Here is a 27,384-nt window from a genome sequence, read left to right as displayed (position 1 = left end):
ATTTCATGAAAGTTTCTAGACACAGAAACACAAGGCCTGCTTTGCATGCGCACTATGAGGTCCGAGAGCACAAAGCAGATCCAGACGAACAAACTAAAAGGTGTGGCTTTCACGGCTCGGGTCTTACTTGTCTCCCGAAGAGCCTTTGCAGCAGCCCCTGCTTGGGCGGGGGGGACGGCTGGCCCCTCCAGTCCAGGTCAGGCGGTACGGAACCATCCATGGGCAACACATTGAGCTCCTTGAAGCACTCGGTCTCGATCATCTGCAGAGAGAACGAACAGCAGGGCTCACAGTGACTGCGCACCTATGAAGGATGCAAACGCTGCAGGCGTAACCGTGATGCTGGGGGGGAACGAGGTCCCGATTCTATCAGTTTAGCAAGCAGTGGTGTGCGAAGGACCCTTGATGATGCCAGTGATCGTAAGCATCCTCTGTGACTCTGGAGTTGATACTCTCTCTCACACACACACACACACACACACACCCACATATACACACATTAGGGAGAATTTAGCGCCACCAATCCACCTGAAACATATGTGGGAGGAAACCAGAGCACCTGAAGGAAACCCACACGAATATGAGGAGAACGTGCAAACGCCACAGAGACTGAGCCTTATTGAAAGCCGCATCTAAATCTACGGCACAGGAGCCGTGAGTTACCAGTGCTACCCACAGTACCACCCTTTCATTCAAAGGGACCTACATTATCTGACCACTTCGTTAAGCTGGTTGCTTGTTACTGAACAACCCAGGGTGAGCACCTTACTGAATTGGGCAGTTGAGAATTGAACCAAGAACCTTCAGGCTTCAAAGCCTATGCCATTATGTGCTATGGCACATGCTGCCCTGGGCATACCAGCTTGAAGAAAGCCTATATGGAGGACCGGTGTGACGGTGCCATTTCGCACAGCTCCTACGGTTCTCGTACCCAGAAGCAGGAACCACTCATTCCATGCTCTTGTTAAAACGGTTGCAAGAACATTTACAGTGTCACATGCAATCAAACGCAAACCTCAAAACACGTAAATCAGAGCACTAGATAACCGCCCTCATGTTCAGCAAGCGCTCGGCTCTCTTCGCTCAATAAAGTTAACGCGCCGAGGAGCCAGGAGGGCACCAAATCGGCGATGGTCGGCGGGCTCCATAAGATCCAATAATTTTACACAGATATTAAGAAGAAAATGGAAAACAAAGAGGCTTTGAACTATTTGTGGAAACACAGTTATTAAACGCTTCTTCTCAAACATGTTCTTGTAGCCGCCATAAATCGGTGTTATATGAGCACAGAGAGCGGTGAATGGGCTCAGTGTCAGAACGGCGCTTGAACCACGCTCGCTGTGTTAATTCACTTTTATGATCTGTTTCCACATAAAGGACAGTCTCCTTCTCCTTGTCGGTCCATGAACTCCAGAGACCATAAGATGAAAATGATCACGGTTGTAGGGTGAGAAGGGTGCATCTTTTTTCTGACTGTCCTTTATTACTTGTTAAACCCTTTGGGTTTAAATATGCGCTGCCAAGCAGCAGCACATGGTGTAGTGGTTAAGGGCCTGCACCTACGACAAAACTGCTGGCAGGTCCAGTTCCAACAGTGGCCATGCCCTTGAAAGATATCACTTTATATATGAATAGGAAAGAAACTGCAGGTATGCTTTAATAAAAACATCTGCCATGAAACACACACACACACACACACCATCTGAACCGCTTGTCCCATATGGGGTCACGGGGAGCCAGAGCCTAACCCAGCAACACAGGGAGTAAGGCTGGAGGGGGAGGGGACACACCCAGAACGGGATGCCAGTCTGTCACAAGGCACCCCAAAGGGGATTCGAACCCCAGACCCACGGGAGAGCAGGACCCGGTCCAACCCACTGCGCCACCGTGCCCCCTAAATGAGATTTATACACAGTATAAAAAATTTACAGAGGGTTTTGACACCCCCCCTGCACCAGGGGGTGCTCACCTCGTTCTGCCATGGGATGGGGACGCTGCCCGTGGACACCTTGCTGTAGAAGGAACTGTCTTTGGGTTCCAGCTCCACGCCCTTCACTGTGGAGAACTGCTCGATGTCCAGCACGTCCTTGCAGTAGATTGCTTGGGGCTGCAGACACAGACCCAAACACACACTCCATTAGATCCAGGCGGACCCCTGCTGGGCTGGCGCCTACATGACGCCTCACCGTGACGAGGTGGTGATTCAGGTATGAGACTCACGTCGGGGACGAAGGGTGCCTCCAACATGCCCGCTTCTAAGCGCTTGAAGTTTATGGAACGGAAGAGGGAATGGGCTTTGACCTCAGAAGCCCCGCCCCCTTGGCAGCCCAACCTTACACTAGGATCTTTGACCAGCAGCTAGGAGAGGAGTGAAAGGCAGAGATTTCATCAGGACCTGCTTCAGAACAACGCACTACGATGCGCCGGATGAATGCAGGGGTGCAACACTGCCTTCGCTCACTGACCATCTTGCAGAGTGAGCGGGCGTCCTCTGAGAACTTGCTGGAATACTCCTCGTCAGCCTCCCGCACCAGCCGCTCCACCTCCTCCCGCTTAATCTTCTTCTTGCGCTGCTGGAAGGGTGACTGTCCCTCGATCATTTCATAGAGCAGGCAGCCAAGGGCCCACCAGTCTGGGCTAAAGGTGTAGCGTTCATTCTTCACCACCTCGGGAGCTGTGGGGGTGAGGGGGGTGAGGGGGGGCAACGGTCACGCTCTACATGCTGAAACATCAGTGCCAAATCAACAAATACTTTTATTTATTTATTTATTTATTTATTTGTTTATTTATTGTGCCAGTGCTTTTCTCCAAGGGTCTGTATATTAACCTACTTACAAAAATTAAACACACACACACACACACACACACACACACACACACACTTTCAGAACCGCTTGTCCCATACGGGGTCGCGGGGAACCGGAGCCTACCCGGCAACACAGGGCGTAAGGCCGGAGGGGGAGGGGACACACCCAGGACGGAACGCCAGTCCGTCGCAAGGCACCCCCAGCGGGACTCAAACCCCAGACCCACTGGAGAGTGGGACCCAGTCCAACCCACTGCGCCACCGCGCTCTCCCTAAACACAACCTATATGTATAAATATATTACATATAATACAAATTTTAGAATTAAGTTCAACCAAATGCCCACCTGTCCACATCTCAACGTGAAATGACCAAGGTATCCATACACACCTAAAACCTGAATTACCTATTAAATTATTGCCATTTACCATTGGGCAGGGAGTATGTTAATTATAGTCTGATGCTGTGAATTTGTTCATAAGGGAGAGTGCCAGAGAATGATCTGGACAAATTAGCACTGAATATAAATGTACATTTCCCTTCCACTTACATTTATGTGCTTAATGTTGTGTAATTAAAACACAAAAATAACAGCGAATTAAAAAAAAACATTCATGCGCATGCTTTCAAATAAAAGCATCCTCCAGATGAATAACTGTAAATGTAGACAAGTGCATGCTACTGCGTACTATTTGCCATTGTGGTACAGCAATACCCACAAGTGCATTAAAATCACACAAATTTGTGACTTTACCTATGCATTACAATAGGCAATTGAACAGTACAGTAATAACTCATAAAATGTGTATACATGTGTTATCATAAGCAGGAGAATAATCTGTTCATAATGGGGACTTGACTGTGCTGGTGTTCTGAACTGCTCTCTGCAGACAGTGGTCCAGCATCTAGAGGTGGACCACAATCCAGAGGTGGTGGACCAATAGCGTCCAGAAGCAGTGGGCCACCAGCATCCAGCCATGTGCCACAATCCAGAGCCGGACCGACATCCACTGAAGGGCCACCAGCCACAGGTAGTCCAACCATTCGCTCACCAGGTGCACGTATAGTTCTGAAAATGCAGCGCTCACCCATGTAGCCCACAGTGCCCACTCTCCCTTTGATGGTCTGACCGTCGGGGACGTGGACTGCTAGACCCAGGTCAGATATTCTGATATGGCCTGGAAGTAGAAACAAATGACACAAGAATGTTCTAAAGCTCTTGTTAGAAATTACCTGAAAAACCCAGGAGGCAGCTGTTTGAACCCAGGAAAAAGACCGTGACAGCACAGCCTTAAGTCGGCCCATTGGTCAGGTGATCACTGTCTACATGGAGACACCCCGGCACAAAGCTCCTCATGCCCCCACCCGAAAAGTTGCGTTAATAGTGTCTTACCGTGACACACTCCTGATTAAAAACACGTGCGACACGTAACCTCACCAACGCTATCCTCCCAATTACTCAGATCTGCAGTTTTTACTCCCCCTTCTGGTCATTAGGAACATGACGGCCAATAAAAGCACATCTATCCACATAATGACCCTACAACACCTTGAATTAAGTAAGCACTGAGGTCTTCATTAAAAAAGACTTTACAAGTCACAGATCTCCAAATCACTGACTCACCGTGGTCATCTAATAAGATGTTTTCAGGCTTGAGGTCTCTATGAGGAACGAAGAAGGCAAAGTTATGACACAACACAAAACCATAGCGCTTAGAGTTATCGTTAATGCAATATTTTTGCTTTGTCAGCATCTTATGGTGTTTACTCCATCATAAAGCTGTGCATTTCTCACTGGTAATAGTGAGGTTAACTGCCTGTGTCAAAGAAACCTCCTGGGAAGTGAACCTTCAGTCTGCAAAAATGTGTGTCCTTCATCGCTTTGCTACCTGCTGGCTGTACCTGTACACTATCCTCTCCCTGTGGAGGTCCTCCAGTCCACAGCACAGCTCCGCGGCGTAGAAGATCGCCCGCTTCTCCTCGAAGCCGGCCTCACCCATGTGGTAGATGTGAAATTTGAGGTCCCCGCCGTTCATCAGGGTGAGAACAAGGCAGAGAGCATCCTTCGTCTCGTAGGCATATGCTAGACTCACCTCCAAGGCAAAAAACGGGGGCACGATTACGTGACTCATTGCTTAACGAAGTAAACTTCCTCCATAATGGATGACAATCAAAAGCCTTGTTAAGGCCTGTTATTTATTGGCATTAAATCTGTCACAAACTTCCTGATTCCATTTCTGAGCAGGAATATTGTAGAATGCTGAGATACTTGAAGATAAATATAAAAAATATAAAAATATTATATTTCACTTGTGTCAATGATCTCCTAAAAATAAAGACCACAATCCTTGTCATCACACTTTGCACATCAACCTGGGATTTACGTATACATTCACGAGACCTTATTGAAATTCATGGCATGAAAACAATAGAACATTACTAGAAAAATTACTACATAAAATAATTACAGAAACTATACACATAAAATTAGTATATAAACATTTTCCATAACAACCCATAACACCTCTTTCCACCATGGTTAAGTAAAGCTTATGCAGTGCTTGCCAACATAGCTATGACTGGGTGGGATGTGTCCACCCCAATGCTCAAGCAAGCCCAAGGTGTGCCCCCCAGTATTCGTGCACAGCTCCATTGAGTACTATTGGTAGCACAGGTTTACCTTGCACAATGAACATATTTGATGAAAATCTGCTTGTAGAGTTAAATCTCGTAAAATGAGCTCAATTACCATTTATTTTTAACTTAAACTGGAAATATAAATAATGAATCTCCGAACCACAAAACATTCACTTATTTTTTTTCAGCAAACAGGCAAAATTCCAGCTTTACCATTTAAACACAGGAAAAAATTTAATTCAAAGTCCAGAATATCAGAATTGCTCTGGAACCTTTAAATTCAGGCTTAAGACTCATATGCTCAATGCAGCTGAAAAATTTTCACGCTCATTATCTCAAAACCTTTTTCTTATTTCTCAGTCATTATTTACCGTACATTGTATTGTCTTTTTATTTTGCTGTTTTACTCATTGCTCTTGGGCAGCAAGGTCTCACACCCCTGAGCCTCAAAAGTTCTGGGCTGTGGATTCAACTGTGGCTTAGTCTGTGCAGTTTCCATGTTTTCTCCATGTTTGTGTGGATATTCCCTCGTTACCACGTTTTCATCCCACATACCGAAAACGCGTTTCATTTGAATTAGTGAATATAAATTCCCGTTTGTAAGTGTGTGTGAGTGAATGAGTATATAAGATCAGCCTTTGATGGACTTGCATACAGGATGTACCCTGTCTTGTGACCTATGTTTCTAGAATAGGTTCTAGACCACAGGTGTCCTGCTAAGATACTCATACTCAAGTATCATTTGCAATAAAAGAATAGTAAAAAAAGCACACAAGTAATTCATAATGATATTGCTTAGGAAGAAAGTTCTATGTGTTTACCATTTTCAGTTTTAAACCGATAGGTAAGGTTTTCCTTTGCCTTTTTGGCTTTAAAACTTCTTCGATTTTGGGCTTATAATTTTGATAGATGATGGTTTTGCACTGTGATAAAATTCACAATATTTCTAGGAGAGATGCTTCTGCATGGGTCAATGGCTACAACAGGGAAGTGCAGTAGAAGTCATGCAACATAAGGGCGAGGTGTTGCTGTTCATCTTGCGTGTGGCTCAACATGACCAAGGCTCATTTTCTGAACAAAAATGTCTGTTTCTAGTAGGTGTGAACTGATCTCTCATTCAAAGAATTTTAGTGCACAAATTACGTGCTTACAATCGCTAGTCCTCCTAATATCAATGTTCATTATGTAAGGGAGGACTGTATTTGTAAGATGCCCCAATCCCTGACAAGTTGTTATGCCACTGCTAAATAAGGACCTACACCTCCAAACCCACACGACGTTCTCCGCGCCACCTAACTGAGGATGAGATGAACAAGTTCTGGTGTACTTACTACAAACCTGCTGTTGACCTTCTCCAAAATCTGCTTCTCATTGAGGGCCATCGATTCACCTTTCCGCTTCTTAATTCTCTTCTTCTCCAATTTCTTACAGGCGTACATCTTCCCTGTGGCTCGCACCTGACAGGCGCACACCTGCCAGGGCAGGGGAGGAAGCACAGGAAACACACGCAAAAACACCCATTACACATCAGAGACAGGACAGCCAGAATAACAGTATTTTTTCATGGCTCGTACCCTGGGCGGCACAGCAAGTAGCACTGCTGTCTCACAGCACCTGGTGGTGCAAGAGGATGTGGGTTCAATCCCTGCTCAGGCTGTGTGGAGTTTGTATGTTCTCCCCATGTCTGTGTAGGTTTCCACCGGGTGCTCTGGGTTTCCTCCCACACTCGAAAGACATGCTGTTCGGGGTCACTCATAGTGTGTGAGTGCTAGAGAGAGTGCGTTCTACTGTTGTATGGATGAGTGACCCACTGGAAGTAGTGTATCTAGCAGTGTAAGTCACCTTGTGAGTAAGGTGTGTGGGCTGATAACACTACATAGACTTCATTTGAAGTTGCTTTGGAGAAAAGTGTCTGCTAAATAAACAAATATAAATCAAATCTTACATATGATTTTGATTTCTCCTTACTGAAGACCCTGATATGAAACTTGAAGCTAGCTGTCTGTGACTCTCTTACTTTCTTCGTACAAAAAAGAGAAATAAACAGGTCTGCCTTCCTCCAGTTCACACAGTGTCGTGGCAGCATATGCTGCTCGACATGAAAGGAAATCACGGGAGAACCTGAGGAGTTCAACTGTCGCGCTTCTGTCTTTGTTGTTTACTTTCTCATTACTACTAACCCTTGTTGTACCTTGTCCAAAGCAACGTACGACGTTCAATTTGTATTCTAAAGTTTAGTACTTACAAAGTCTTACCTGTTTATATTGAAGGTGGTGTATAAATGACATTGTAAGTGGCTTATTATACAAACCTGACCCTGAAAGCTGCTTTGGAGAAGAACGAATAATAGTAATACAGTTAAGTTAACTTTGTTATACCTTGCTCAGGCGTACCGCAGAAGAAGTAGGAATTCAAAGACAATTTTAAGGTACTCGTATTTTACTGCATTCCCCACCATATCCTTACATGTTCACATTTATTCAGGGTACTGTAGCTAGGAACTGAACCTACAACCTTTCAGTACAAAGGAAGCAACTTAAACCACTAGACTACCAGCTGTCACCTTTTATTAAATGTAAACCAAAACAAATGGGAGAACTGTCTGTTCCAGTCATGAGAAGCCAGAGCATTTTTGCTCACAATGGTGGCAGCAATGATGATTTAACAAACATTTTCTCATCATCTTAGGAACTTTAATGGCTTTCTATAACATTATTTATTTTATTTCAATTTTCTTTAGATTTTCCATAAGCTCCTGTTACAGTAAAAAGAACTGGTGGTGTTGTTGGGCTTACAGAGAAAAATGTGACTTTTTAAGGTATGAAAACCAAGAGATCAGCTCACATTGCCTCATCAGCTGCTTCATGAGGCATCATGGAACACACACACACACACATTTTCAGAACCGCTTGTCCCATACGGGGTCACGGGGAACCGGAGCCAACCCGGTAACACAGGGCGTAAGGCCGGAGGGGGAGGGGACACACCCAGGACGGGACGCCAGTCCATCGCAAGGCACCCCAAGCGGGACTTGAACCCCAGACCCGCCGGAGAGCAGGACTGTGGTCCAACCCACTGCGCCACCGCACCCCCTCATCATGGAACAAATAAACATTATTTAAACCATGTCTGTAATAGTAACATGAACAAATAAAACAGTTATAAGAAAAGTGCCCAACACCATAATTTTAATTTGAGTATTTTAACTGTTTATAGTGTATTGAGTTTTTTTTTAAACAATATTTATTCATAGGTGGGTGCGGTGGTGCAGCAGGTTTGGCCAGGGCCTGCTCTCTGGTGGGTCTGGGGTTTGAGTCCTGCTTGGGGTTCCTTGTGGCAGACTGGTGTCCCATCCTGGGTGCGTGCCCTTCCCCTCCAGCCCTGCGCCATGGGCTGCTGGGTTTGGCACTGGGTCAGCGCAACCCTGCTCGGGACGAGTGGTTGTAGACATTGTGTGTTTGTGTGCGTGTGCGTGTGCGTGTGCGTGTGTGTATGTGTATGTGTGTGTGTGTGTGTGTGTATGTATGTGTGTATGTGTATGTGTGTATGCATTTCACATTTTTAAGAATACTGCAATTTTGGCTTGCTGTAAAAAATAAGTTAAATAACTATATGCTTTTGATTTTAGATCATTTAAACCCAAATGCAGAAATATATTATTAGTGAAAATGTGATAAATATGTATTTTAAATTGATGTATTAAAAAATAATGCTAAAATGTTCATCTTTAAAAAATGAAGGATCAATATAAATACTTTGTTTTTCAGAACAAAGGCTGTTTAAGTCTCGGGAATTGAAATAACCACAGATGTCATTTATGATGAGTCCATGATATTAACCCAGTTTTGATTCTCTTCCTTAGGGGACTGGCAACCTTTTAGCTGCAAGTTCAGTTTCTTAACCATCAAGCCTTTGGAACACTCTAATTGTTTTTAAAAAAAGCTTAAGCATCTCACAAAGAAGTCATTTATAAGCTAAGGAATAACTGAAATGCATGGAAACAGAGCTTTCATTAATGAAGGCTTCTTATAACCCTTATATCGTAGTCATTGTTAGGAAACTGAATTACAGACTCCCCAGTGAAGCCTTCAAGGTGACAAGCGCTAATGACTGAAGACTTGTGTGTGATGAGGTTGGCGGACTCCTACCTCACCGAAACCTCCCTTTCCCAGGACCCTGTACTGCCGGAATGTGTTCTTTGTTACTGGTTGTCTAGAAACAGAGAAAGATGATTAAATCCCCATACAAACACATCAGCATCACCTCAGTTTTACCTGACATTTTTTTCTAAGATAGGAAATGTAATAATTAGTGAAGTCATATATCACAGGAAAGTTGTAGTCAGAAACTGGCAACAAAACTGGTAAAAAACTGCTTATAATAAAAAGATTTTCTTTACATAATTGCCTTTTCGGTCTGCAAGTTTGTATGCCAGTCCCAACTATATGTAACCCCAGTTAGCCAATAAAGTAAATTACCGCAAGTCGCTCAGGCATGGATTAACAGAAGAAAAAAAGGCAGCCAGAGGTCTAGAGATCGAGTCACAGACAAAACACGTCAGTGGGACTCGGGGTCAAAAAGATGTCCATTAAAGGAAATGCTCCAACAGGGCTACATCACCTCGAATTCCTGTTGATCACAGGGCAACATTTTCATCCTCAAGCGGAACCGTCATAGCCTCCTCAACAGGACTGAAGATGGGAAGTTGAGGACTCACCTCTCCAGCCACTTCCACTGTAGGAAACGGTTGAAGTACATGCTGTCGAGGTAGTCGGCGAAGGGAGCCACACTCAGGTAGTCGTGAATCAGTCTGTGGCCAAACAAGAAAAAAAAGGGGCAGAAATGTGAGCTAAAACCCACCTCTTGCCATATGTCATCAATTAAATGCAGGGATAAGGCCTGAATGAGGATGTGCGGCAGGTAGCCGGGCGAGCGACTCACTTGGTGCACTCCTTGAAGAGGTCTTTGGAGGCTTCCTGCTGGAGGCTCTCGGCACACTTGTTCACCATTTCGGTCACGATCTCGGGGACATGGTCCTCTGACTGTGGGGGGGATGTGATAGACAGCGCCGCAATTGGTTATACAAGGGTGAAATGACTGGTCAAATCAGACTAAACTGTGAATAATAAAACACACATGCTAGATAATAAGCCCTCCTGGGAGGGAGCATGGTTCAACCCTGTGGGCATTCAGCAGATCGCAGTGTCACGTCGTTTTGAATAGTACCGTGGAGCTGAAGTACTTGTCTATCAGCTCCTGTCCACACTGCTTTCTTTTCTCATCCGGAGTGACTTCATACTCCGCCTGTAGGAGAGGACAAAGCTGGGTGAGGACACACCTCCAAGTGGAACCATACGTTTCATAGTGGCTGTGGACGAAGGAAGCAGTACTCTGTCAACTTGATTCCTGGGATTGAGTGTTGTCATGCAGACTGCACAACAAAGGGTGACATTTTATACCTTTAGAACCTTAGCTGAGTAAAAAATAGTTTACAGTGTGAATTCATGTCATTATTATATAGAGTACTTGTCAAAACACCTTGCTTGGAAATTGTTTTTTTCATAACTGACAAAATTTTACGTCCAATCCAGTATTTTCAGTTGTCATTCACTGTCCTTCTTCTCCAAAGTGTTCCTGTGCATCTTTCAGGTGTGCACCTTGCTGAAGAATGAAGGAGTGCTAGTCTACTCCTAACCCTAATAGAATGGCAAGGCTCTGATGTATGCTGTTATAGCCAAGCTAGCTGAGGGAGCCATAGACTTGGTAAAGATCACCAAGAGTGTGGCCATCCCCATACCATGACACTGCCACCTCCATGCTGGACAGTGAGAACCACACAGGCAGAATTTGTGGACTCAGCTTCTTTGCATCTTACATTTCACATTTTGATTCTCTGGTCCTCAGAAGTCCCCTTTCTGTGTTTTTTGGCCAACATCTGGTTTCAGCACATGTGCTGAAACTTTTCACTGATACTTTTCACTGATACTACAAGTAATATAAAATAGGCTGTACAACATGGAATGAAACAGATTTCAGTCAACCGGTAACATTAAACGGTGAGGCACAGTGAGACAATGTCAAATCAGCAGAAATCTGTAGTATGCATATGTCTGTGTGTGTATGTGTGTTCAGCAAGGAAGCATGGGGGTTGTGTTGGCAACGCTAGCCAAAATACTGCTGAGCCAAACACAGTGCTGTGTCAACCAAGGGCAGTCAAAAAAGACCAGGTTTATTATTGGGAGAGCTGAAGGGAACAAGTAGACAAGAAAAGCCCCCTGGGTAGGGGTAGGAAGAGTACCACAGATGTGACCTGAGTATTCTCCAGTGGAGCGTGGAGCTGGGCTAAGAGGGCGGGTGGGGGCTGGGCTGGTGGTGGCAGAAGGGTGGAACAGTGACGCAGATCACAGCCCTTTGCTGTTCAGATTTCCTGCCAGTGAGTTCATGCCTTCCTTTCTGTTCATCCCCCTTCCCCACCTGCTTTTACCAAGCCCCAGTGCCTCATAAAGGGGAGCAAGGGGTGATGTAGGGTGGGGTGGGCTTACCACAGCGTCCAGGAACTTGACACAGCGGCGTAGCTCCACCCTGGTGTCGCAAAACTGGCGGAAGAGCAAGCGTCCGATCGGCTGCTTCTCACACAGGCTGTAATAGTCCTTCTCTATGGATGGGGCAGAAAGGACAGCAGGGAATTATTGAGGGTGTTCAGCACAGAGGAGACAGCAAAGTCCCACAGGAGTCCTATTTTCCAGCTGGGGAAAAAAACACACCTCTTCTTTCAGACCTTAAATAATCCACAAATATACAGCACCTCAATTTTATTCACTCACTTTCTTTAACCACTTATCAAAGTCAGGGATGCTGCAGTCCAGAGTCCATCCCACAGACACAGAACACAAGGTTAAGCTTGATATAACCTGGACAGGACACCAGTCCAGTGCAGGATAGCAACCCACACAGACTAAGGGCAATTCAGACCACTTCATCTGAAACACATGTCTTTGGACTGTAAGAGGAAACCCACACAAACACAGGGAGAACATGCAATCACCACACATACTGAGCTGGATTTGAACTTGTGCACCAACAGTCCAGATACTGTGAGGCAGCAGCATTTACCTGCTGCACCACTGTGCTGCCCACATCAATTTTAATAGCAAACATTTAAAATTGGAAGCCTAATGACAACATTGCAAATCTCCCAAAAGCTGTTTGTGTGCACTGTTATAACTGCTCCTTGTGCTGAAAGTGTAAAACCTGGAGAAGAAGTGGAGCAGAACCCTTTCGCCACATTACGAGGAAACAGACGGTGCAGGAACTATTTGTCGGTCTGTGAAAGCAACAGCCTGGGCGAGAAGCAACATTTGAATGTGATTCCAAGTTAGATGTAAATGTGTGGTGAAGCCTAGGCAAAAAAACATGGTGGTGAGAACCTGTAGGCATTATTAATACTTCCAACTTACAGGTCATGTAAAAGTGTAATTAAATGTTCTATGGAACTGATGGTACAAAAGAAACAGCTCATCTCGAAAGTGCTTTTCTGAAGTAGCAGAAGAGCATTAAAGGTGGTTGTATGACAAATTTACTCTCATTTTAAAAGATTATATTTTTCTCTTTATTTTTAAATAGATAGATAGATAGATAGATAGATAGATAGATAGATAGATAGATAGATAGATAGATAGATAGATAGATAGATATGGAACCAGGGAAAAAGTTTACAATAATTCATAAAAATGGTGATATACAGCAGCTCCGTTTAAGTTTCAAAAAGGTGACCAAATCTTCTTGAATTTATTTATTAACTCTGCTCCAGGACAAATAATGAATTCATAATAAAATCTTTTGCAGTGGAAAAAAGTTCACATAGTTGTGGGGTAAGCTCCTGGTGTGGACCAAAGCAATGAGATACATTTTCACATCAAATACGTACAAATAATCAACACATTCTGTATTTTCTGTTGTGATTTGAAGGGCACATAGAAGGAGAAAAATCAAAGTTTTGTTTTACAATCTTTCAAACATATTATGTATTTACGGCCGCTGGTTAAGGGCTCAGAAATTTAACAAGATGTTTGCGGACTCAAATCTCTGGAGCAAAACACTTAAGGAGTTCTTTTAGTGAGAAACAGGGTATGGTGGATATCGTGTGGTTGGAGGGATTTTCATGTTCCCCTTGGAACGGCGACCTTTCTGGTTTCGTCGCTTTCAGCATATTTCCTGGCACAAATTCCAGCCATCTGACCGAAATGTGAGTCAGGAGACCAGAGAGAAACAGAGCCAATTTACGTAAATTAATCCCTATTTAGATAACTGAATTACTTCAAACGCAGAAACGCATCATTTCATGGTTTTATGTAAAGACTTTCCATCCATGCAGGGAGATTTTAAACAGAATTGGTCCTCAAATGTCCGTTACATGTTGGGAGTATGGAGTCATCAGGTTGATCCAGATAAGCTACTGACACTGATCTACCCATTTGTACAGCTGCGTAATTTTTACTGTACTAATTCAGTGTAGAGTACCTTGATCAACGGTACTACAGCAGAACTCCGGATTTGAACCCTGGGTCTCCCCAAAGGAAGGTGACGTTGAAACCTCAACCCCAGCAGAGGGTATAGAACCTGAAACGATGCTCACGGCAATACGTTCTACAATATCGCAGTACGATCAAATTCCAAGTTTCCATCCTGTGTAATTTAACAAATATGCAAAGGTGAAACGGGTGGACAATGAAAGTCCAACTGCAAATTATTCAATGCCATACTGAACCACCAAGAATTACCACAAAAGTTATTTACATTTACACATTTATTCACTTATCAGATGCTTTTCTTCAAAGCAATTCAGAGTGATTTTCCCATTTTCCCACACTTTCTTACAAAAACCCTTGATGCACAACAAATAAAGCTGTGTGTGATATTGCCAAGAATGTGCAGCAACACTTAAAAACCATGTACTACGAGTCTGTCCCATGACACAAGGGGTCAAGAAAGGAATACTAGGTTTTAGAAAGGCAAAAGTTGGGTGTTGTGTTGGCATTGCTCTCAGTCCGACCATGAAAGAGAGGTTGAGTTGAACCGATGCCTCCCTTTAATCCATCTCAAAGCTCTCATTTTCATTGTGAAGGTATTTCCGGAGAGATAAGAGCTTGCAAGCCTGAGCAGGGCCACTAAGACAGAAATGTGTAAGATTTAAAAACATTTGTCAAGCAAGTCATGACTCGAGCAACCCATACCTAAAATATCTCATCGATGTGTTTCAAGTGTTCATAACTTCATAACTTCACGATGTGCTTCAAGTGTTCATAACTTTAAATTAAAAAAAACTGAAAATAGTGGCACTGGCAGTCCGGATGCCCAGCCTCTGTCACTGTTCCTTAATGGTACGTGATTTCTCCTGATTAGATGATTGGTTTGAGAAAACTTTCAGGAAGTAGGAATGCTGATACTTTTGCAAATGCTGGATTAACAACATACTCCTTTCAACTGCAGTTTCAACTGGTCTGACAAGAGACGACTTTCCGTGATACCGTATTCCTCTGTCTCAGCTAAAGAGCACCGGTCTTGGCAGCAAAGGGTTCCAGCAAATGCCACCCTAAGTCTCTGCTGATGAATATTAATGGCTATAAAGGCCTGGAACATTTCAAGCTGGACTGATATATCAGAACTTTGATAATAAGCACTTAAGGAAGTCAGACATGCGGAACAGGCATCCGGCTAGATAATATAGACTGTCCAAGAGTTACGATGGCACGACTTACGATTTTTCGACTTCATGATGGTGCGATAATGATACGCATTCAGTAGAAATTGTACTTCAAATTTTTCATTTTGATTTTTTCCCGGGTAAGCGATATGCGGTATGATACTCTCTCACGATGCTGGGCAGCGGCAGCAATCCGCATCTCCCAGTCTTCCACATGGTCGCTACAGACATTCCCTTGTATCTATGTTGTGTTTTGTGCATCCATCATGTCTATGAAACACCCATCTGTGTCTCCTGCTACTGGTGGGAAGAAAAAGAGGAAGGCAATTACTCTTCAGGAGAAACTCAAGATAACTGCCCAGCATGAAGGTGGCAAGCCCATAATGGCCATCACTCGTATGCTAGACTATGATGTTTGGCAGGTTAGGTGTATTAAATGCATTTTCAACTTAGGATATTTTCGACTTACAACGGTTTTATCAGAACATAACCCCATCATAAGCCAGGGACCGTCTGTACCCTGAAAAGATGAAGATGGAGACAAGAGAAGGGTAATCCCAGTTGATGAAAACATCATGAGAAAAGAAATCGGCCCACGCTTCCACTTTGTGAGACTGTAGCCAATATCCTCTAAAAATCAGAGCAATTCCATAAACTCTGCAACCATATATAACTGGTACAAATCAGCAGAAACCAACACATGAAGGAGATTTATGTATATATCCACCCATTATCAACAGCTGCTTATCCAATGAAGTGTCACAGTGGTCCAGAGCCTATCACAGAAGCATAGGGATGTGTTGCCGAGAACAACAATAGTCCACAGCAGGGCAATCACACACCCATATAATAAGGGCAATTTATAATCATGAGCCCACCCGAATCACATGTATTTGGACTGTGGAGGAAACTATAACACCCCAAGGAGGAGAACATGCAGGAGAATATGCAAATTCCTAACAGATTCGAACTCAAAACCCAGCCAGGCACTGCAAGGCACCAATGCTGTCCACTGCACCACTAGTTGGAATAATTAATAAATTTCTGCATATTTCCAAAGCTAATCATTTAGAAGAAGTTGATTATTCAGGTTGTGAATGAATGATCCATTCATGATTTATCCATAACTGCAAGGCTGGATAAATGGCCCATATCTACTATCTACTATATTTACTTAGTGGTGCCTTTGACTGTGTGGAAATCAACTGTATGTACTTTGCTGCACAGTCAAAAGCACAAATAAATAAATTTAGTAGGTTGAATATTTCAAATGTTAATGCAATAACTGCATATTGACTTGCACTGTGACAGTGTGGGGCAGTCCACCCAGTCCAATACACTTGTACACTAACCATATGACTAGATATTATTTAGAAATTTGACCACAGCTATTTCATAACCTATCATCTTCATCTTCACAGTTACATTATCGCTAATGCTACACACAATTTTGTTATGTGTATTTAAAACTTGTTCTGGGATTTATCTGCTTCTGCAGTCAAATGCAAAAACATCTGATGGTACTTATCATAAACTCAGTTTGGTACAGAGTGTACGGAGCCTCTCAATAAAACCTTCAATACAACAAATTAGGCATGGACACAAAATCATCAAAAGTGCAACTATAAAGAGGAGGTGGCTCTGTCAGCTGGTCTTTGAATGAACCTAAAGGCTGTTCTTTTCCCAGACTGCTTAGTATAAAGAAACATTTCCTCTGTTCACATTAAAACTCGTCCGCAAATAGTTTCCATTTGTGGCCTTGCCTTCTTGAACCAGTACGAACACTGAAGGCACCCTCGAGGCTGACCTTATCTGTGCCCCTCAGGATTTGTGTCTACTCAGTCGCCTTCGATGAAGACTAAAGCCATTTAGTTCTACGAACCTACCCTTGTATGAAACCTGCTGAAGACTCTCAGTCTTTTCTCCATAACCGTTCTTTAACATGCTGCTTATATATTATGTGCTACTTGATATGATACATTGTATACCTTCCATATGTACAAATTCATCAATGAAACTGACACAAGTGAGGATTTTTACAGTTTTTTTCTTTTTTTTTTAAGAGAACGTGTTGAATGAATGTGGAATTTTTTTTCTCCTCAAAATATTTACTGATGGGCATGGAAAAACAAGGATGCTTCTTGAACGATGGCCATATTGAGACCAGCTGAGATTGTGATGGTCCCTGGGGGAACGGAAAGCTGGGAAGTTTCAAAGCTCTTAACTCGAATCGGTGCGTCGATCCGTTCGTCTCCACACAGAGCCGTACTGAAAAGCCCATCATTAGGAATATAAAAGAAGGGAGCTTGTAAATTCAGCCTAGAATACCAAAGGCTGACATCATGTGACTACATCAGTAGATCTCCAGGGTTACAGGCCGCAGAAGGAAAGAAAGGGGGAGGGAAAAAGGAAGGAATACAAAGAAAAGAAAAGCATTACTGAGGTGGACCATTTTGCTCTGGATTTAAATCAGGATGCGGCAATTGTATTAATTCTAGTAGTTCTACATCTCGTCTCTTCCGTCACAGCAGACAACCTGAATGGGTTTTTATCAGAAGCGCATTCTGATTTGGCTGTTCAATTAATGTTGAACAGGTTATGCAAACATTCTTCAGAGATGTGGATAAAATGTGATATTCCAGATTGTATATTGCCGAAAACACAAATTGCTATATGCTTGGGACCAGAAATGTGCACATTTGCTTTGTTAATATAAGGAATATAATATTTATTTGTCATAATTAAAAATATTACCAGATCTATGACCCATTACTTTAACCCTGCGTAAATAATGCTTGGCAAGCCTTAGATTGTAATATTGTCTCCATAGAACCCAGAGTGAACCTGAACGGTTTCCTATATTTCATCTTACTATTGATGATGCACTGTGGTATTTTGCATTATTGCTCCATATGCACACACAAGACACATGGGACATATGAGACTTCCTGAACCGCAACGTAGAACAAAAAATTAATCTGGCAACGTGGTGCAATTTACTGTACAAATAAAACGTCACACTATTTACTTGTCCACACCCAAAACAAGAGCACACAGGAGAGTACACACAACTCCACCTTCTCGAGCTCCTTGCCAGCAGGTTATGGTCTGAACCCGGGTGACAGGCTTGACATGCTCCATGAGGTAAACGGGTGGGGGCGTGATACCGCTCTCTTTGAGGTTGGGGCAGCAGCCAACATATAATTGCTTCCTTGTCATTTTAAACTTTTGATGGCATATAAAATTATTTCCATTCAAAACAATGGGTAATTTCGAAAAGTCTAAAAAAATACGTCTTTTTTTTTAAAAAAAATGTTGCTCGTACTGTAATAAAAAAAGAAATACAGGGCAACTGGGTAACGTTGTGTAAACTCATTACTTGCAAAAGTACATAAAGTAATATAAATACTGTAACTCAATTTGGGATGCCAAAGAGAATGGATAATAAAACATTCAAAGTACAATATTAATGCATAACAAATATTAACGCAAGTTTTGAATGTTCAAATTTCTTATAAGGTTTACATAGATTTTCCCGGGGGGGTCTTTCGTTAGAACAATTTTCATGTACGTCAAAGATGAAAATATCGCTGTAAAAAAAAACTAAGCGATAAAATGTTACCCATCATGACAACAAATAATTAGATAAATCATGTAAAAACTGGCATGGAGGCTTCCACAGAGGACCTTATTGTTGTACAGCTGGCAGAAAGACTTCTCCTTTTTCTTCTTGACCATCAGGGGAGACACTCCCACATCCCCCCTTCCACATGCACTCTTCCTTTTTCAGCAGGACAAATTATATAATGCATTCAGCTCATTTCTATATTTAAACAATACAAAGTTTTTGACAGAAGCAATCAATGTTTTCAGTGTGTAAACAGAAAGTTACGCAGACCAGAAAGCCTTTGATACGCATCACGGTCCCAGACCCAGATGAAGGAAACATTTAGATAAATCACAACAATGAGGAAATCATATGATTATCCTTATGTTTCATAGTTTTTTTTAGACCCTTCTTTGTCCTTGATTCTCTGCATAATTTCTGAGAAATAAACATATCAAGCTAAATCAATTTTCTTCATTTCATTTGGACCAAGTCCCCCAAAAACAAATTATTTCAGTGTGGTGATGTCAGTTCAATAGCATTTAATGGAAAAGAATGAATACACCAAGGAGGCATAGCAGTTATCATGCATCGTTGCACAACCTGAGCATGCCGTTTCATTAAGTGACATGCAGGAAATAGAGAGGTTTCGCAATTATTTCCCCCACCCTCTCCTGGTCTTGTTTGCCCTTATGTGCTGCACTGATGCAAACCAGAAACTTGTGTGTGTGTCCCCTGCTGCCCATGTCAAACACACTAACACACATCAGAAGAAAACAATGTCATCTTTGTCAAAGCAAAGGCAAACACCTTCTACTTGAGGACGGCCACTTCCAAAGGTTTGGTCATGTGCTTCAAAAATTTCATATCTAAATTTGGCACACAAGCATGGCCAGTTTTGGAATTAGGTGAATGTTGGCAACCACCTAGGGGTGTCAAAATCTGGGGAGTGCAAAATTTTGCTAATAAAATCATGAAATAAACTGTAATCTTAAAAAAAAAAAAAAATCATATGGAACATACCAACATATGCTTAATAAAGAAACAGTTTTGTTAAAAATTTAAGATCTGCTGCCTTATATATCATGTAAACATAGTATGACACATCGCCACCACGTGTCTTTGAAATGTTGCAGCTTTGGAGGTAACATTTTACGCAAAACAAACTGTTGATTGACACAGTAAACACTCTATATATTATATATATTTGTTTCCTTAGGTTTACTCTTGAAAATTATTTTGTAGCCCTTTTTCTGTCATCAAAGTATAAATTTATGTTTTATGTTTTGTGCACACATAATGTTCACATACGTGTTATCATTAACAACTACGGTAAAAAGACTTCTTTGAAAATTCAGATTTCATTTCCCCTTTTTCATGATCTGTAGGTATCTATATAATGTAATAACCTGTCACATATAAATAATACAAATTTGTATTTTTGCTGAGATGTACATCGCTTTTGGAGAAAAGTGTCTGCTAAATGAATAAATGTAAATGTAAATATATGTGCACATATTAACGTCTAAGGGGGGCACTAAAAATCCCAACACCAGCCCTGCATGTTTTCCAGTCAGAATCTCTGGATGCTCTACCCATCTTTGGAGCTTTTTTTTACAATGTCATGGGTGTTTACACATAAATGATATATATGAGACACACATGCGAATACAATGTCAAAAGATGAGATGACAAAATGACACTCCATGACAGACAGACATGTGATTTATATTTGACTACTATATTACTATATTTCCCAAAATCCACAACAGTAGACACACAAGTTCTCGGCTCTAACTTAAAGCTGATCTAAATGTGTGAAAAGACTTCTGAGACCAAGAGAGAACTGCATCAAGGTTGAGACATCGTTGACTTCCTTCTTCAGCCACAATTTCCGCAGTAATGTAAGAGCAGGAAAAAAAAAAAAAAAAAAAAGCACTTTTCGCAGTGGAGGAGGTGTACGGCTGACAGAGAAAACATCTCCTTTTTCGACGGCATACACCACACACCCATCGCGCCCAAACAGAGGCACTGGTCAGATGGAACCTCACAGGTGACCTCCCATCCGACTCCGACTCCTGCCGCCAAAAGAGCAAGTGGAAAAAAGTAAAATGCAGAAGTCGCCCCAGTGGCCTGATTCCAGCCGTCACGTGACACAGGATGTAGTGCAAAGCCACATGGTTATGAAAGATGGCGTGCACAGAATCCTCCCACAGACCTGACCCTGTTTGCGACAGCCGGCCGCCAACAGCACCTTGAAGAGGCTGAGAAGACAAACCTACATACAACTCAGTTCAGCTACGCAAGAGGCAGCGCGGCACCTAACAAAAATAGTAACAGAAAACAACACCCAGAAGAAAACCAAATAAAAGCACAGATGAAAATTTACCATTTTTGTGACTTAAATGCCCCATTGTCACACAGCAAAGTGAAGAGGTCACCTGCACTCCCCCTGTTTGCTTCCTTTCCCCATTTCCTATCATTTGCTGCTTGCGCTTTTTTTTTTTTTTTTTTTAAATGTAACTTGTGACCGGTTTCACTCTTGCCTAAACGAAACAGAACAGGACTTGGCCAACCGTAATCTCGATTGTTAAAATTCGGCTTCTGCAGGCCTTGCTAATCTGCTAACTTTCTACGTGTTCATCAATCAGCGCCGCCTTTTCCTTGTTAGCGACAAGCGGCACTCTGGATAAGGAGCTATTTGTGGCGCTGGCTACTATCCTGTGCAACAGTTTCATGTGTAGTGACTTATAGAATCATCCGTCGAAGTTAGTGGTAAAGAAGGAAAAGAAAAACAACTCAAAAAATGATGGCCTTCTATGTCAGATGAAACAAGGCCCTTACTAGTTCAAGCTAGTTAGCTAACGCTAACTCAGTGCTACCTTACTGTATGTGTAAACAAGGCACTGGAGGAACCTATGGGTGGTATTTGTTCTCTGTATTCCGAAGTGTTTCTTGCAATAGCATTAGCAAGGTACGCAATAACCCAGCTGGGATTTGTTTCCAGCTGAAAGATGCCCGGAGAGCTCTGCGAAACAGCTGAACGGTTTTGACCTTCGAGCGTTCTACCGACCAGCTATGTTTTCGCCATAGTCAATGACCCGTGGAGGTCGCATCGCCCATCCCGCATAAGTTAAAAAGGAAAACGGGGGGGGGGGGGGGCACGTTCCATCAGAGTGCAAATTCATTTGAGCTGAAAGTTGTAAATTACCTATAGTCTGCCGAAGTTCCTCACACAGACTTATGTGTGGAAACTGGAGCATCTGTTTCCATTTCTTGCTCTTTCCTTTCCGGTTTCCACCGCCTCCTGTAAAAAGAAACGGAATAAACAAATAAATAAACAACTAAAGAGAGTGTATTGGTAGGCATGCTGCAACCTGACACTGTTTTTTTTTTTTTTTTTTTTTACAACTCCCAAAATTGCAATTACAAATGTATTTTTCATTGTCATTTTTTTTTTTTTATATCTGTCATTCTCCTTAATTGTGGAAAATACAAATGATAATTAACCACTATAAAGTCTATTGTGTTATATTTTTCAGTTTCTTTGCGAAATTAAATGTGTTCTAAAATTAAATGTGGACTTTTGCCTTTCGGTGTGTAACAACTACTTGATACTGCAACGGCCCATTCCTGAATGAAGAAGCAAAGCACCTCTGCGGTTTTTGGAGGTCCCCCGCCAGGCCCTCCATCCACAAGCGTGGCTTCACCAAGCATTTACAACCCCGCTAGAATGACTGGCCCAGGTGGGAGCCTGCGTGGGGCTGGTTATCAGGGCAGCGGGCTTGTCAACATACCGTACAGTGAAAGGTCAGCGAGCCTGTGCCGGCTACAGTACGGCTGGACTTTCAACTCTCGTTCAAACACGGAGGCAGAAAGACAATAACAACAGTGACAGCAGCACTAAAATCAGAGTGAAAATCAATGTGTGGTGTTGAAAACCTCTGTTCAGCGACAGAAAAAACAAGTGCATAAAATTTATGAACTACCTGTTTGTATAATTACCCACGTCTAATAAATCAGCTGACTGCTGCCCTAGATGTAACGCGTAGACCGTATCTGTGACTTATGACTGCACCGGACAGCGCTGGGGGCAAAAGAAAAGAATCAGCTGAAAATGTGACCCGGTACCAAATGTGTTCTTGAGATGCTGCCCGGAGAGAAAAGACATGTTTTCAGTATCAAAGAATCTGACATATGCAGAACAGCTTTGGGTTACTGCTTTCGATTTTTAACCAATTAAAAATGATGACAGATGGCTGCTACGAGTGCTGTGGACTGACAGCAGAGAGGCTTTGTTGCAAAGTTCTTTTTCCCCCCTCACCAAACAACTTTTCACATGGAAGTACGGGATAATAAACTGACCCTGTGGTTTTGCCTTGGAACAACACATCAAGCTGTAAAATTTGCAAGTCAAATAGCGGTTTGTATTGATGACGTGCCGATGACATGCGTAACCATTCACGGCATCAGTGAAGGAAACGCACATAAACTTATACGATTTGCATTATTTAATGCGCTGACACTTCGGAAGACAAAAAACACAGGGCTACCGATGTCCAGGTCAGACGTGCAAAACATTGCTTTACAAACATTTGTTCTGCCTTACATGCAAAACCTGCATCCGCTTTCAACACCCGTTTCATTCTGAGTTTACATCATCAACAGAAGTCAAAAAGATTTAAAAGTAACGCTGTTAGTTCTCAGCAGTAGCTAATCAAATATATTTTTAATGACTAAGCGCTCTACCAGGCACACTTCAGTGGGAAACAGAATCAGCGCCACTGTACGCCGACACACACTGTTTCGTGTTTCCTCTGCAACTTTCACTGTAAACACGAGAGGATATTAGCAGCGAACTGGAATGAAACCCCAAGCGAGGCCGCGCCGGAACAGGCCTTTCTGCTCCTCTGAAGAGCCACTCGAACCAGAACGATGATGCGTGTCTCTCGGTGTCTCACCGCAGGCCCTCCTACCCCAACCATCTCTGCCAAAGGTGTAGCGCGTCACAGGCTCTCCCACAGGCCCATACGGATTCACTCGCAACTCTGCACAGTTAAAAATTAAAGAACAGTTTGAAGAACGCAGGGGTTTCTCGCTTTTGACATTTAGAATGAAGAACCGAAAAGCTGTGATGCATGCCACGCTCCTCCGAATGAATAAAGAAGAAGGCGGAATTTGAGCTCAATCTCTATTGCATGTGTAAAAGAACCCTTCCCTGCAGTTTCCTGTTTAACTGCTCCTGCTCTTGGGTTACATTTGCCGATGTAGGAAACACTTATGTTAACACAGGGCAATTAAGGCTCTGCAGGCCAAGGAAAAAAAGAGGATCCGCTGCCCTGAAAGCCTTCGCCAGGAGGAAGGGCACACCGTTCTGCAGAAACACACATGCTAATGACATTTCAAAGCCTGTTTCTATTGTGTTATGCTTTGACGCCACTATTAGAAACGCATCTAAGAAAGCAGTAAGGTTTCCTGGGGTGAATCTCGCAAAGCGAGATTAATTTCCAACAGGATAACTAATCAGGATCTTCCAACAGGATAAAAAGGTTGGGGTTGTTTCTGTTAGACGACCCTGTCTTTTGTCAACATGTCCTCTGAAGTTATCTGGCTTATCTGAGTAATCCAGCTTCACGAAACACCCCCAGCGCTTCCTGTGATGCCAGGGGAAAAGACGCTTGCAGCAAAGCAGAGGATTTACCCACGTATGACCAAACTTCAGACTTTCGCCTCCAATCTGCGGACTATGATTTCTGCCGACTGCCCCAGACGTTTTGGGAACCGAGTCGTCATCTATCTCTGAACGCGATCTACCGTTGAGAATCAGCATAACTTCGGGACGATGTCCCATCGCTGGATTTAGAGACAAAACTTTTGGAAGATTTCACTTGTTTGATTTAAGGTGAGACAACGGATTGGGTTTCTACACAAGCTCCACAGAAATCACACACGGAATGGAACTCGGCAGCTCAAAGCCTTAAAGGGCGACGCCACAGCGATGTTGGTCTACGGTGCTGAAAGAAACACAATGCCTCAGGATTACCTGCAGAAGAGATGCAAACACCCTGCAAGCTCAGAGACACACTGCAGATACCAGCGATTACAATCTGACACGAGCACGTCTGCAGGCCAACGCTTCCCTCGCAGAAGCAGTCGCAGAAATATGCATTCATCCATAATGTAAACAAGAGCCGGAAAGAACCTGCTTGTCTCTCTTGACTGGCAATAAGGCCAGACAGAATTAAAAATGCATCTGGGGGTGAATTAAATTTTAAGACATAAGGATGAATCAATTAAAAAAAAAAAAAAAAAGTGTAGTAATAGGCGTCGAAGAAGAGATTTGCATGAGTCACACCGTGTCTGGGAGCAGCGGATTTAGAGAAGGTGGCAAAGTATGGGATGGTCACCAAGGGAATTCCAGCTTTATTAAACTCATTTCGCAGAAAGTTAATCATAGCATTACCACATTACAGGCCCTTGCACAACTAAATGTGGACAGGCGAGCCTCGCATTAGATTAAGCAACATTTTACAACTCATGAACTGAGTTCGAGGCATAAACTGCCACGGGGAGAAGCGCACTTAGTAATGTGTCATTCCTCTATAAGCGCATTACATCTTCACACAAAGGCGCCTGTGTCAACAACGGGGAAAGCCGTAGGACCGTCCATCAAACTGCAATTGGGACGGAATTTCGTAACTCGATTTCGAGCGAAGAATCTCACGATGTCTCCTTTCAACGCGGAAAAAGCAAAATATATCCGTGGGGCCGCTGCGCAGCACAGCAGCAGCAGCAGGTGCTTCGGGGGTGCGCGTATCACGGGTGTTGTTGACGGAAACGGACTGCGTTAACGCATGCCATACACACGGGCTTCTGGATTAACAAGAACAGAAATGTTGACGATCTGACATGCAAATACTAAATAGCACATCACGCACAGCGAGAGATGCTGCGTGCACGACACTTGCAGGAAGACGGCAACAACGAATCAGGCTGGCAGCGTTGCGTGCAAAACGTGTGCCGACGATGGCCAGATTTCACTGATGGAACAAGCGAAGCGAATGACGGTGATGAAGGTGATGAAGGTAATGGAGACCACCCCCCAAAGACTCCCAACTACTGTCCAGCCGGCAGATCGCTGTATTCTAACCGTTTGCGCGTAGAACTCATCAGCGCGGGTGAACACAGAGCGAAACAATGACGGCGCGCGCGCGCGCGCGCGACGCCAGCGAGTGTTACAATTATATCTGTCACTGATGTGCGGAAACATCATCATCGCGGTCGTGCACCCTCCTCCAAGGTTAGCGCGCACAAACACACCCGGGACAGCGCGGTTTAGAGAACACGAAGCGCGTTTCAAGCTTAAGACAAGACAAGGAAGGCGGATGGACGGGACGACGGGCTGAAGCCGCAGAAGCGCGACGACCTGCTGCTGCAGCTTCCTCATCTGCCCCTGGCCTGGGCTTCCTCGGGGAATCCCCGGGCCTTCCGTGCCATCTGGGGCTGTTTTGCCCACATCGCCCCCTTCTCCCTGGCCCGATCACCACCACCTTCTCCTGAGCTGGACCTCCACACAACTACCTTGCCTTGTCTTGCACTATACTAGATCTCTCCAGAGCCGCTGCGTGCGTCTCCTCCTGAGCCTGAACTACCAGCACCTAACCTAACGTGTTCGAGCTGTCCATCTCCACCTTCCCCTGCGCTCGATCTCTCCACACACACAGACACCTCATCATGATCATGTGCTCGATCTCTGCATCCCTTCCCTCTCCTGCGCTGAATATCTCCACCACCACCGCCACCCTCTAACGTGCTCGATCTCTCCATCACCACCTTCTTCTCCTGCTGCGCTGCCTCTCTCCACGGGCACCTTGTGTGCTCGAGCTCTCCGCCAGCACCTTCTCTGCTTTGCTAAATCTCTGCACCACAACATTCTGCTGCACCTGGCTCATGATCTCTCACCTCCACCACATCTATTGCACCTGGTCTCTCCACCACCACCAGCTTGTCCTCCTCCGGATCTCTGTACCTCTTACCTTCTCTGGCCTTGAGCAGCACGGTGTTGGCCACGATGTTCTCGAGCTCCATGTTCTCCTGGGCTGCAGGTACCTCGGGCCCGACCTCGATGCCCGGTGTGGCAGTGAAATGCGTCCTCCCCCACCCCCCCGGGCGGATTATTCTAACCCCGAATGACTCCTCGCCCTGTCTCTCCTCCCTGTCTCTCCGCCTCCCCTGGGTCTCTCCTCCCTGGGTCTCCGCCCCGGAGATTCAAGCCGAGCCCGACTCTCGCCGGCGACCTTGTATTTACCACTGAAGCCCGCCTGCAGCGCCCCCAGTGGCGAATCGTGGGGACTGCGCGCCAATAGTCTCTCCTTCCATTGGGGCTTTAACTCTGAGCCCCGCCTCAGCCGCTCCTTATATGGAGCGAACCGAAACGAGCAAAAAATAATATTAATACAAATCTCAGTAGCGAACGAACATGTATTTACACACGTTGCGTAACGTGTGTCTACAGTGCATTCATTTGAATTTGTGAAAAAAAAAAAAGCGTGACAGATTGATGAAATGCTGCATTCATCAATCACTTTTGGCTGATATAATAAACATAAAAGTGACGTTATAATAAAAAAG

General features: G+C 43.8%; 1 protein-coding gene across 2 annotated transcripts in view; it reads right to left on the bottom strand.

The window, feature by feature from the left end:
- The window catches only part of grk6 (G protein-coupled receptor kinase 6), a 30,097-nt gene extending 2,938 nt beyond the window's left edge, over nt 1-27,159 (bottom strand). The window contains exons 1-15 of one of the 2 annotated variants that reach the window (XM_018728536.2): nt 26,790-27,159; nt 21,965-22,060; nt 11,986-12,098; nt 10,670-10,747; nt 10,385-10,485; nt 10,161-10,253; nt 9,592-9,655; nt 6,775-6,915; nt 4,709-4,899; nt 4,431-4,468; nt 3,895-3,984; nt 2,466-2,674; nt 2,221-2,358; nt 1,970-2,107; nt 128-262 (exon numbers count right to left, since the gene is read on the bottom strand). In XM_018728536.2, coding sequence (XP_018584052.1) covers nt 128-262; nt 1,970-2,107; nt 2,221-2,358; nt 2,466-2,674; nt 3,895-3,984; nt 4,431-4,468; nt 4,709-4,899; nt 6,775-6,915; nt 9,592-9,655; nt 10,161-10,253; nt 10,385-10,485; nt 10,670-10,747; nt 11,986-12,098; nt 21,965-22,060; nt 26,790-26,841 — 1,677 coding nt within the window. In that variant the 5' untranslated portion in view covers nt 26,842-27,159. Of the gene's footprint in view, nt 1-127; nt 263-1,969; nt 2,108-2,220; nt 2,359-2,465; nt 2,675-3,894; nt 3,985-4,430; nt 4,469-4,708; nt 4,900-6,774; nt 6,916-9,591; nt 9,656-10,160; nt 10,254-10,384; nt 10,486-10,669; nt 10,748-11,985; nt 12,099-21,964; nt 22,061-22,550; nt 23,367-26,789 lie in introns of those variants that run through there. The other variant, XM_018728537.2, reaches the window with a different exon arrangement.
- Nucleotides 27,160-27,384: the final 225 nt, after the last annotated feature.

The sequence above is a fragment of the Scleropages formosus genome, chromosome 14 (genome assembly GCF_900964775.1).
Source record: "Scleropages formosus chromosome 14, fSclFor1.1, whole genome shotgun sequence".
Lineage (NCBI taxonomy): Eukaryota > Metazoa > Chordata > Actinopteri > Osteoglossiformes > Osteoglossidae > Scleropages > Scleropages formosus.
The sequence above is the reverse complement of the archived record's forward strand: the minus strand, read 5'-3'. Positions and strand labels throughout refer to the sequence as shown.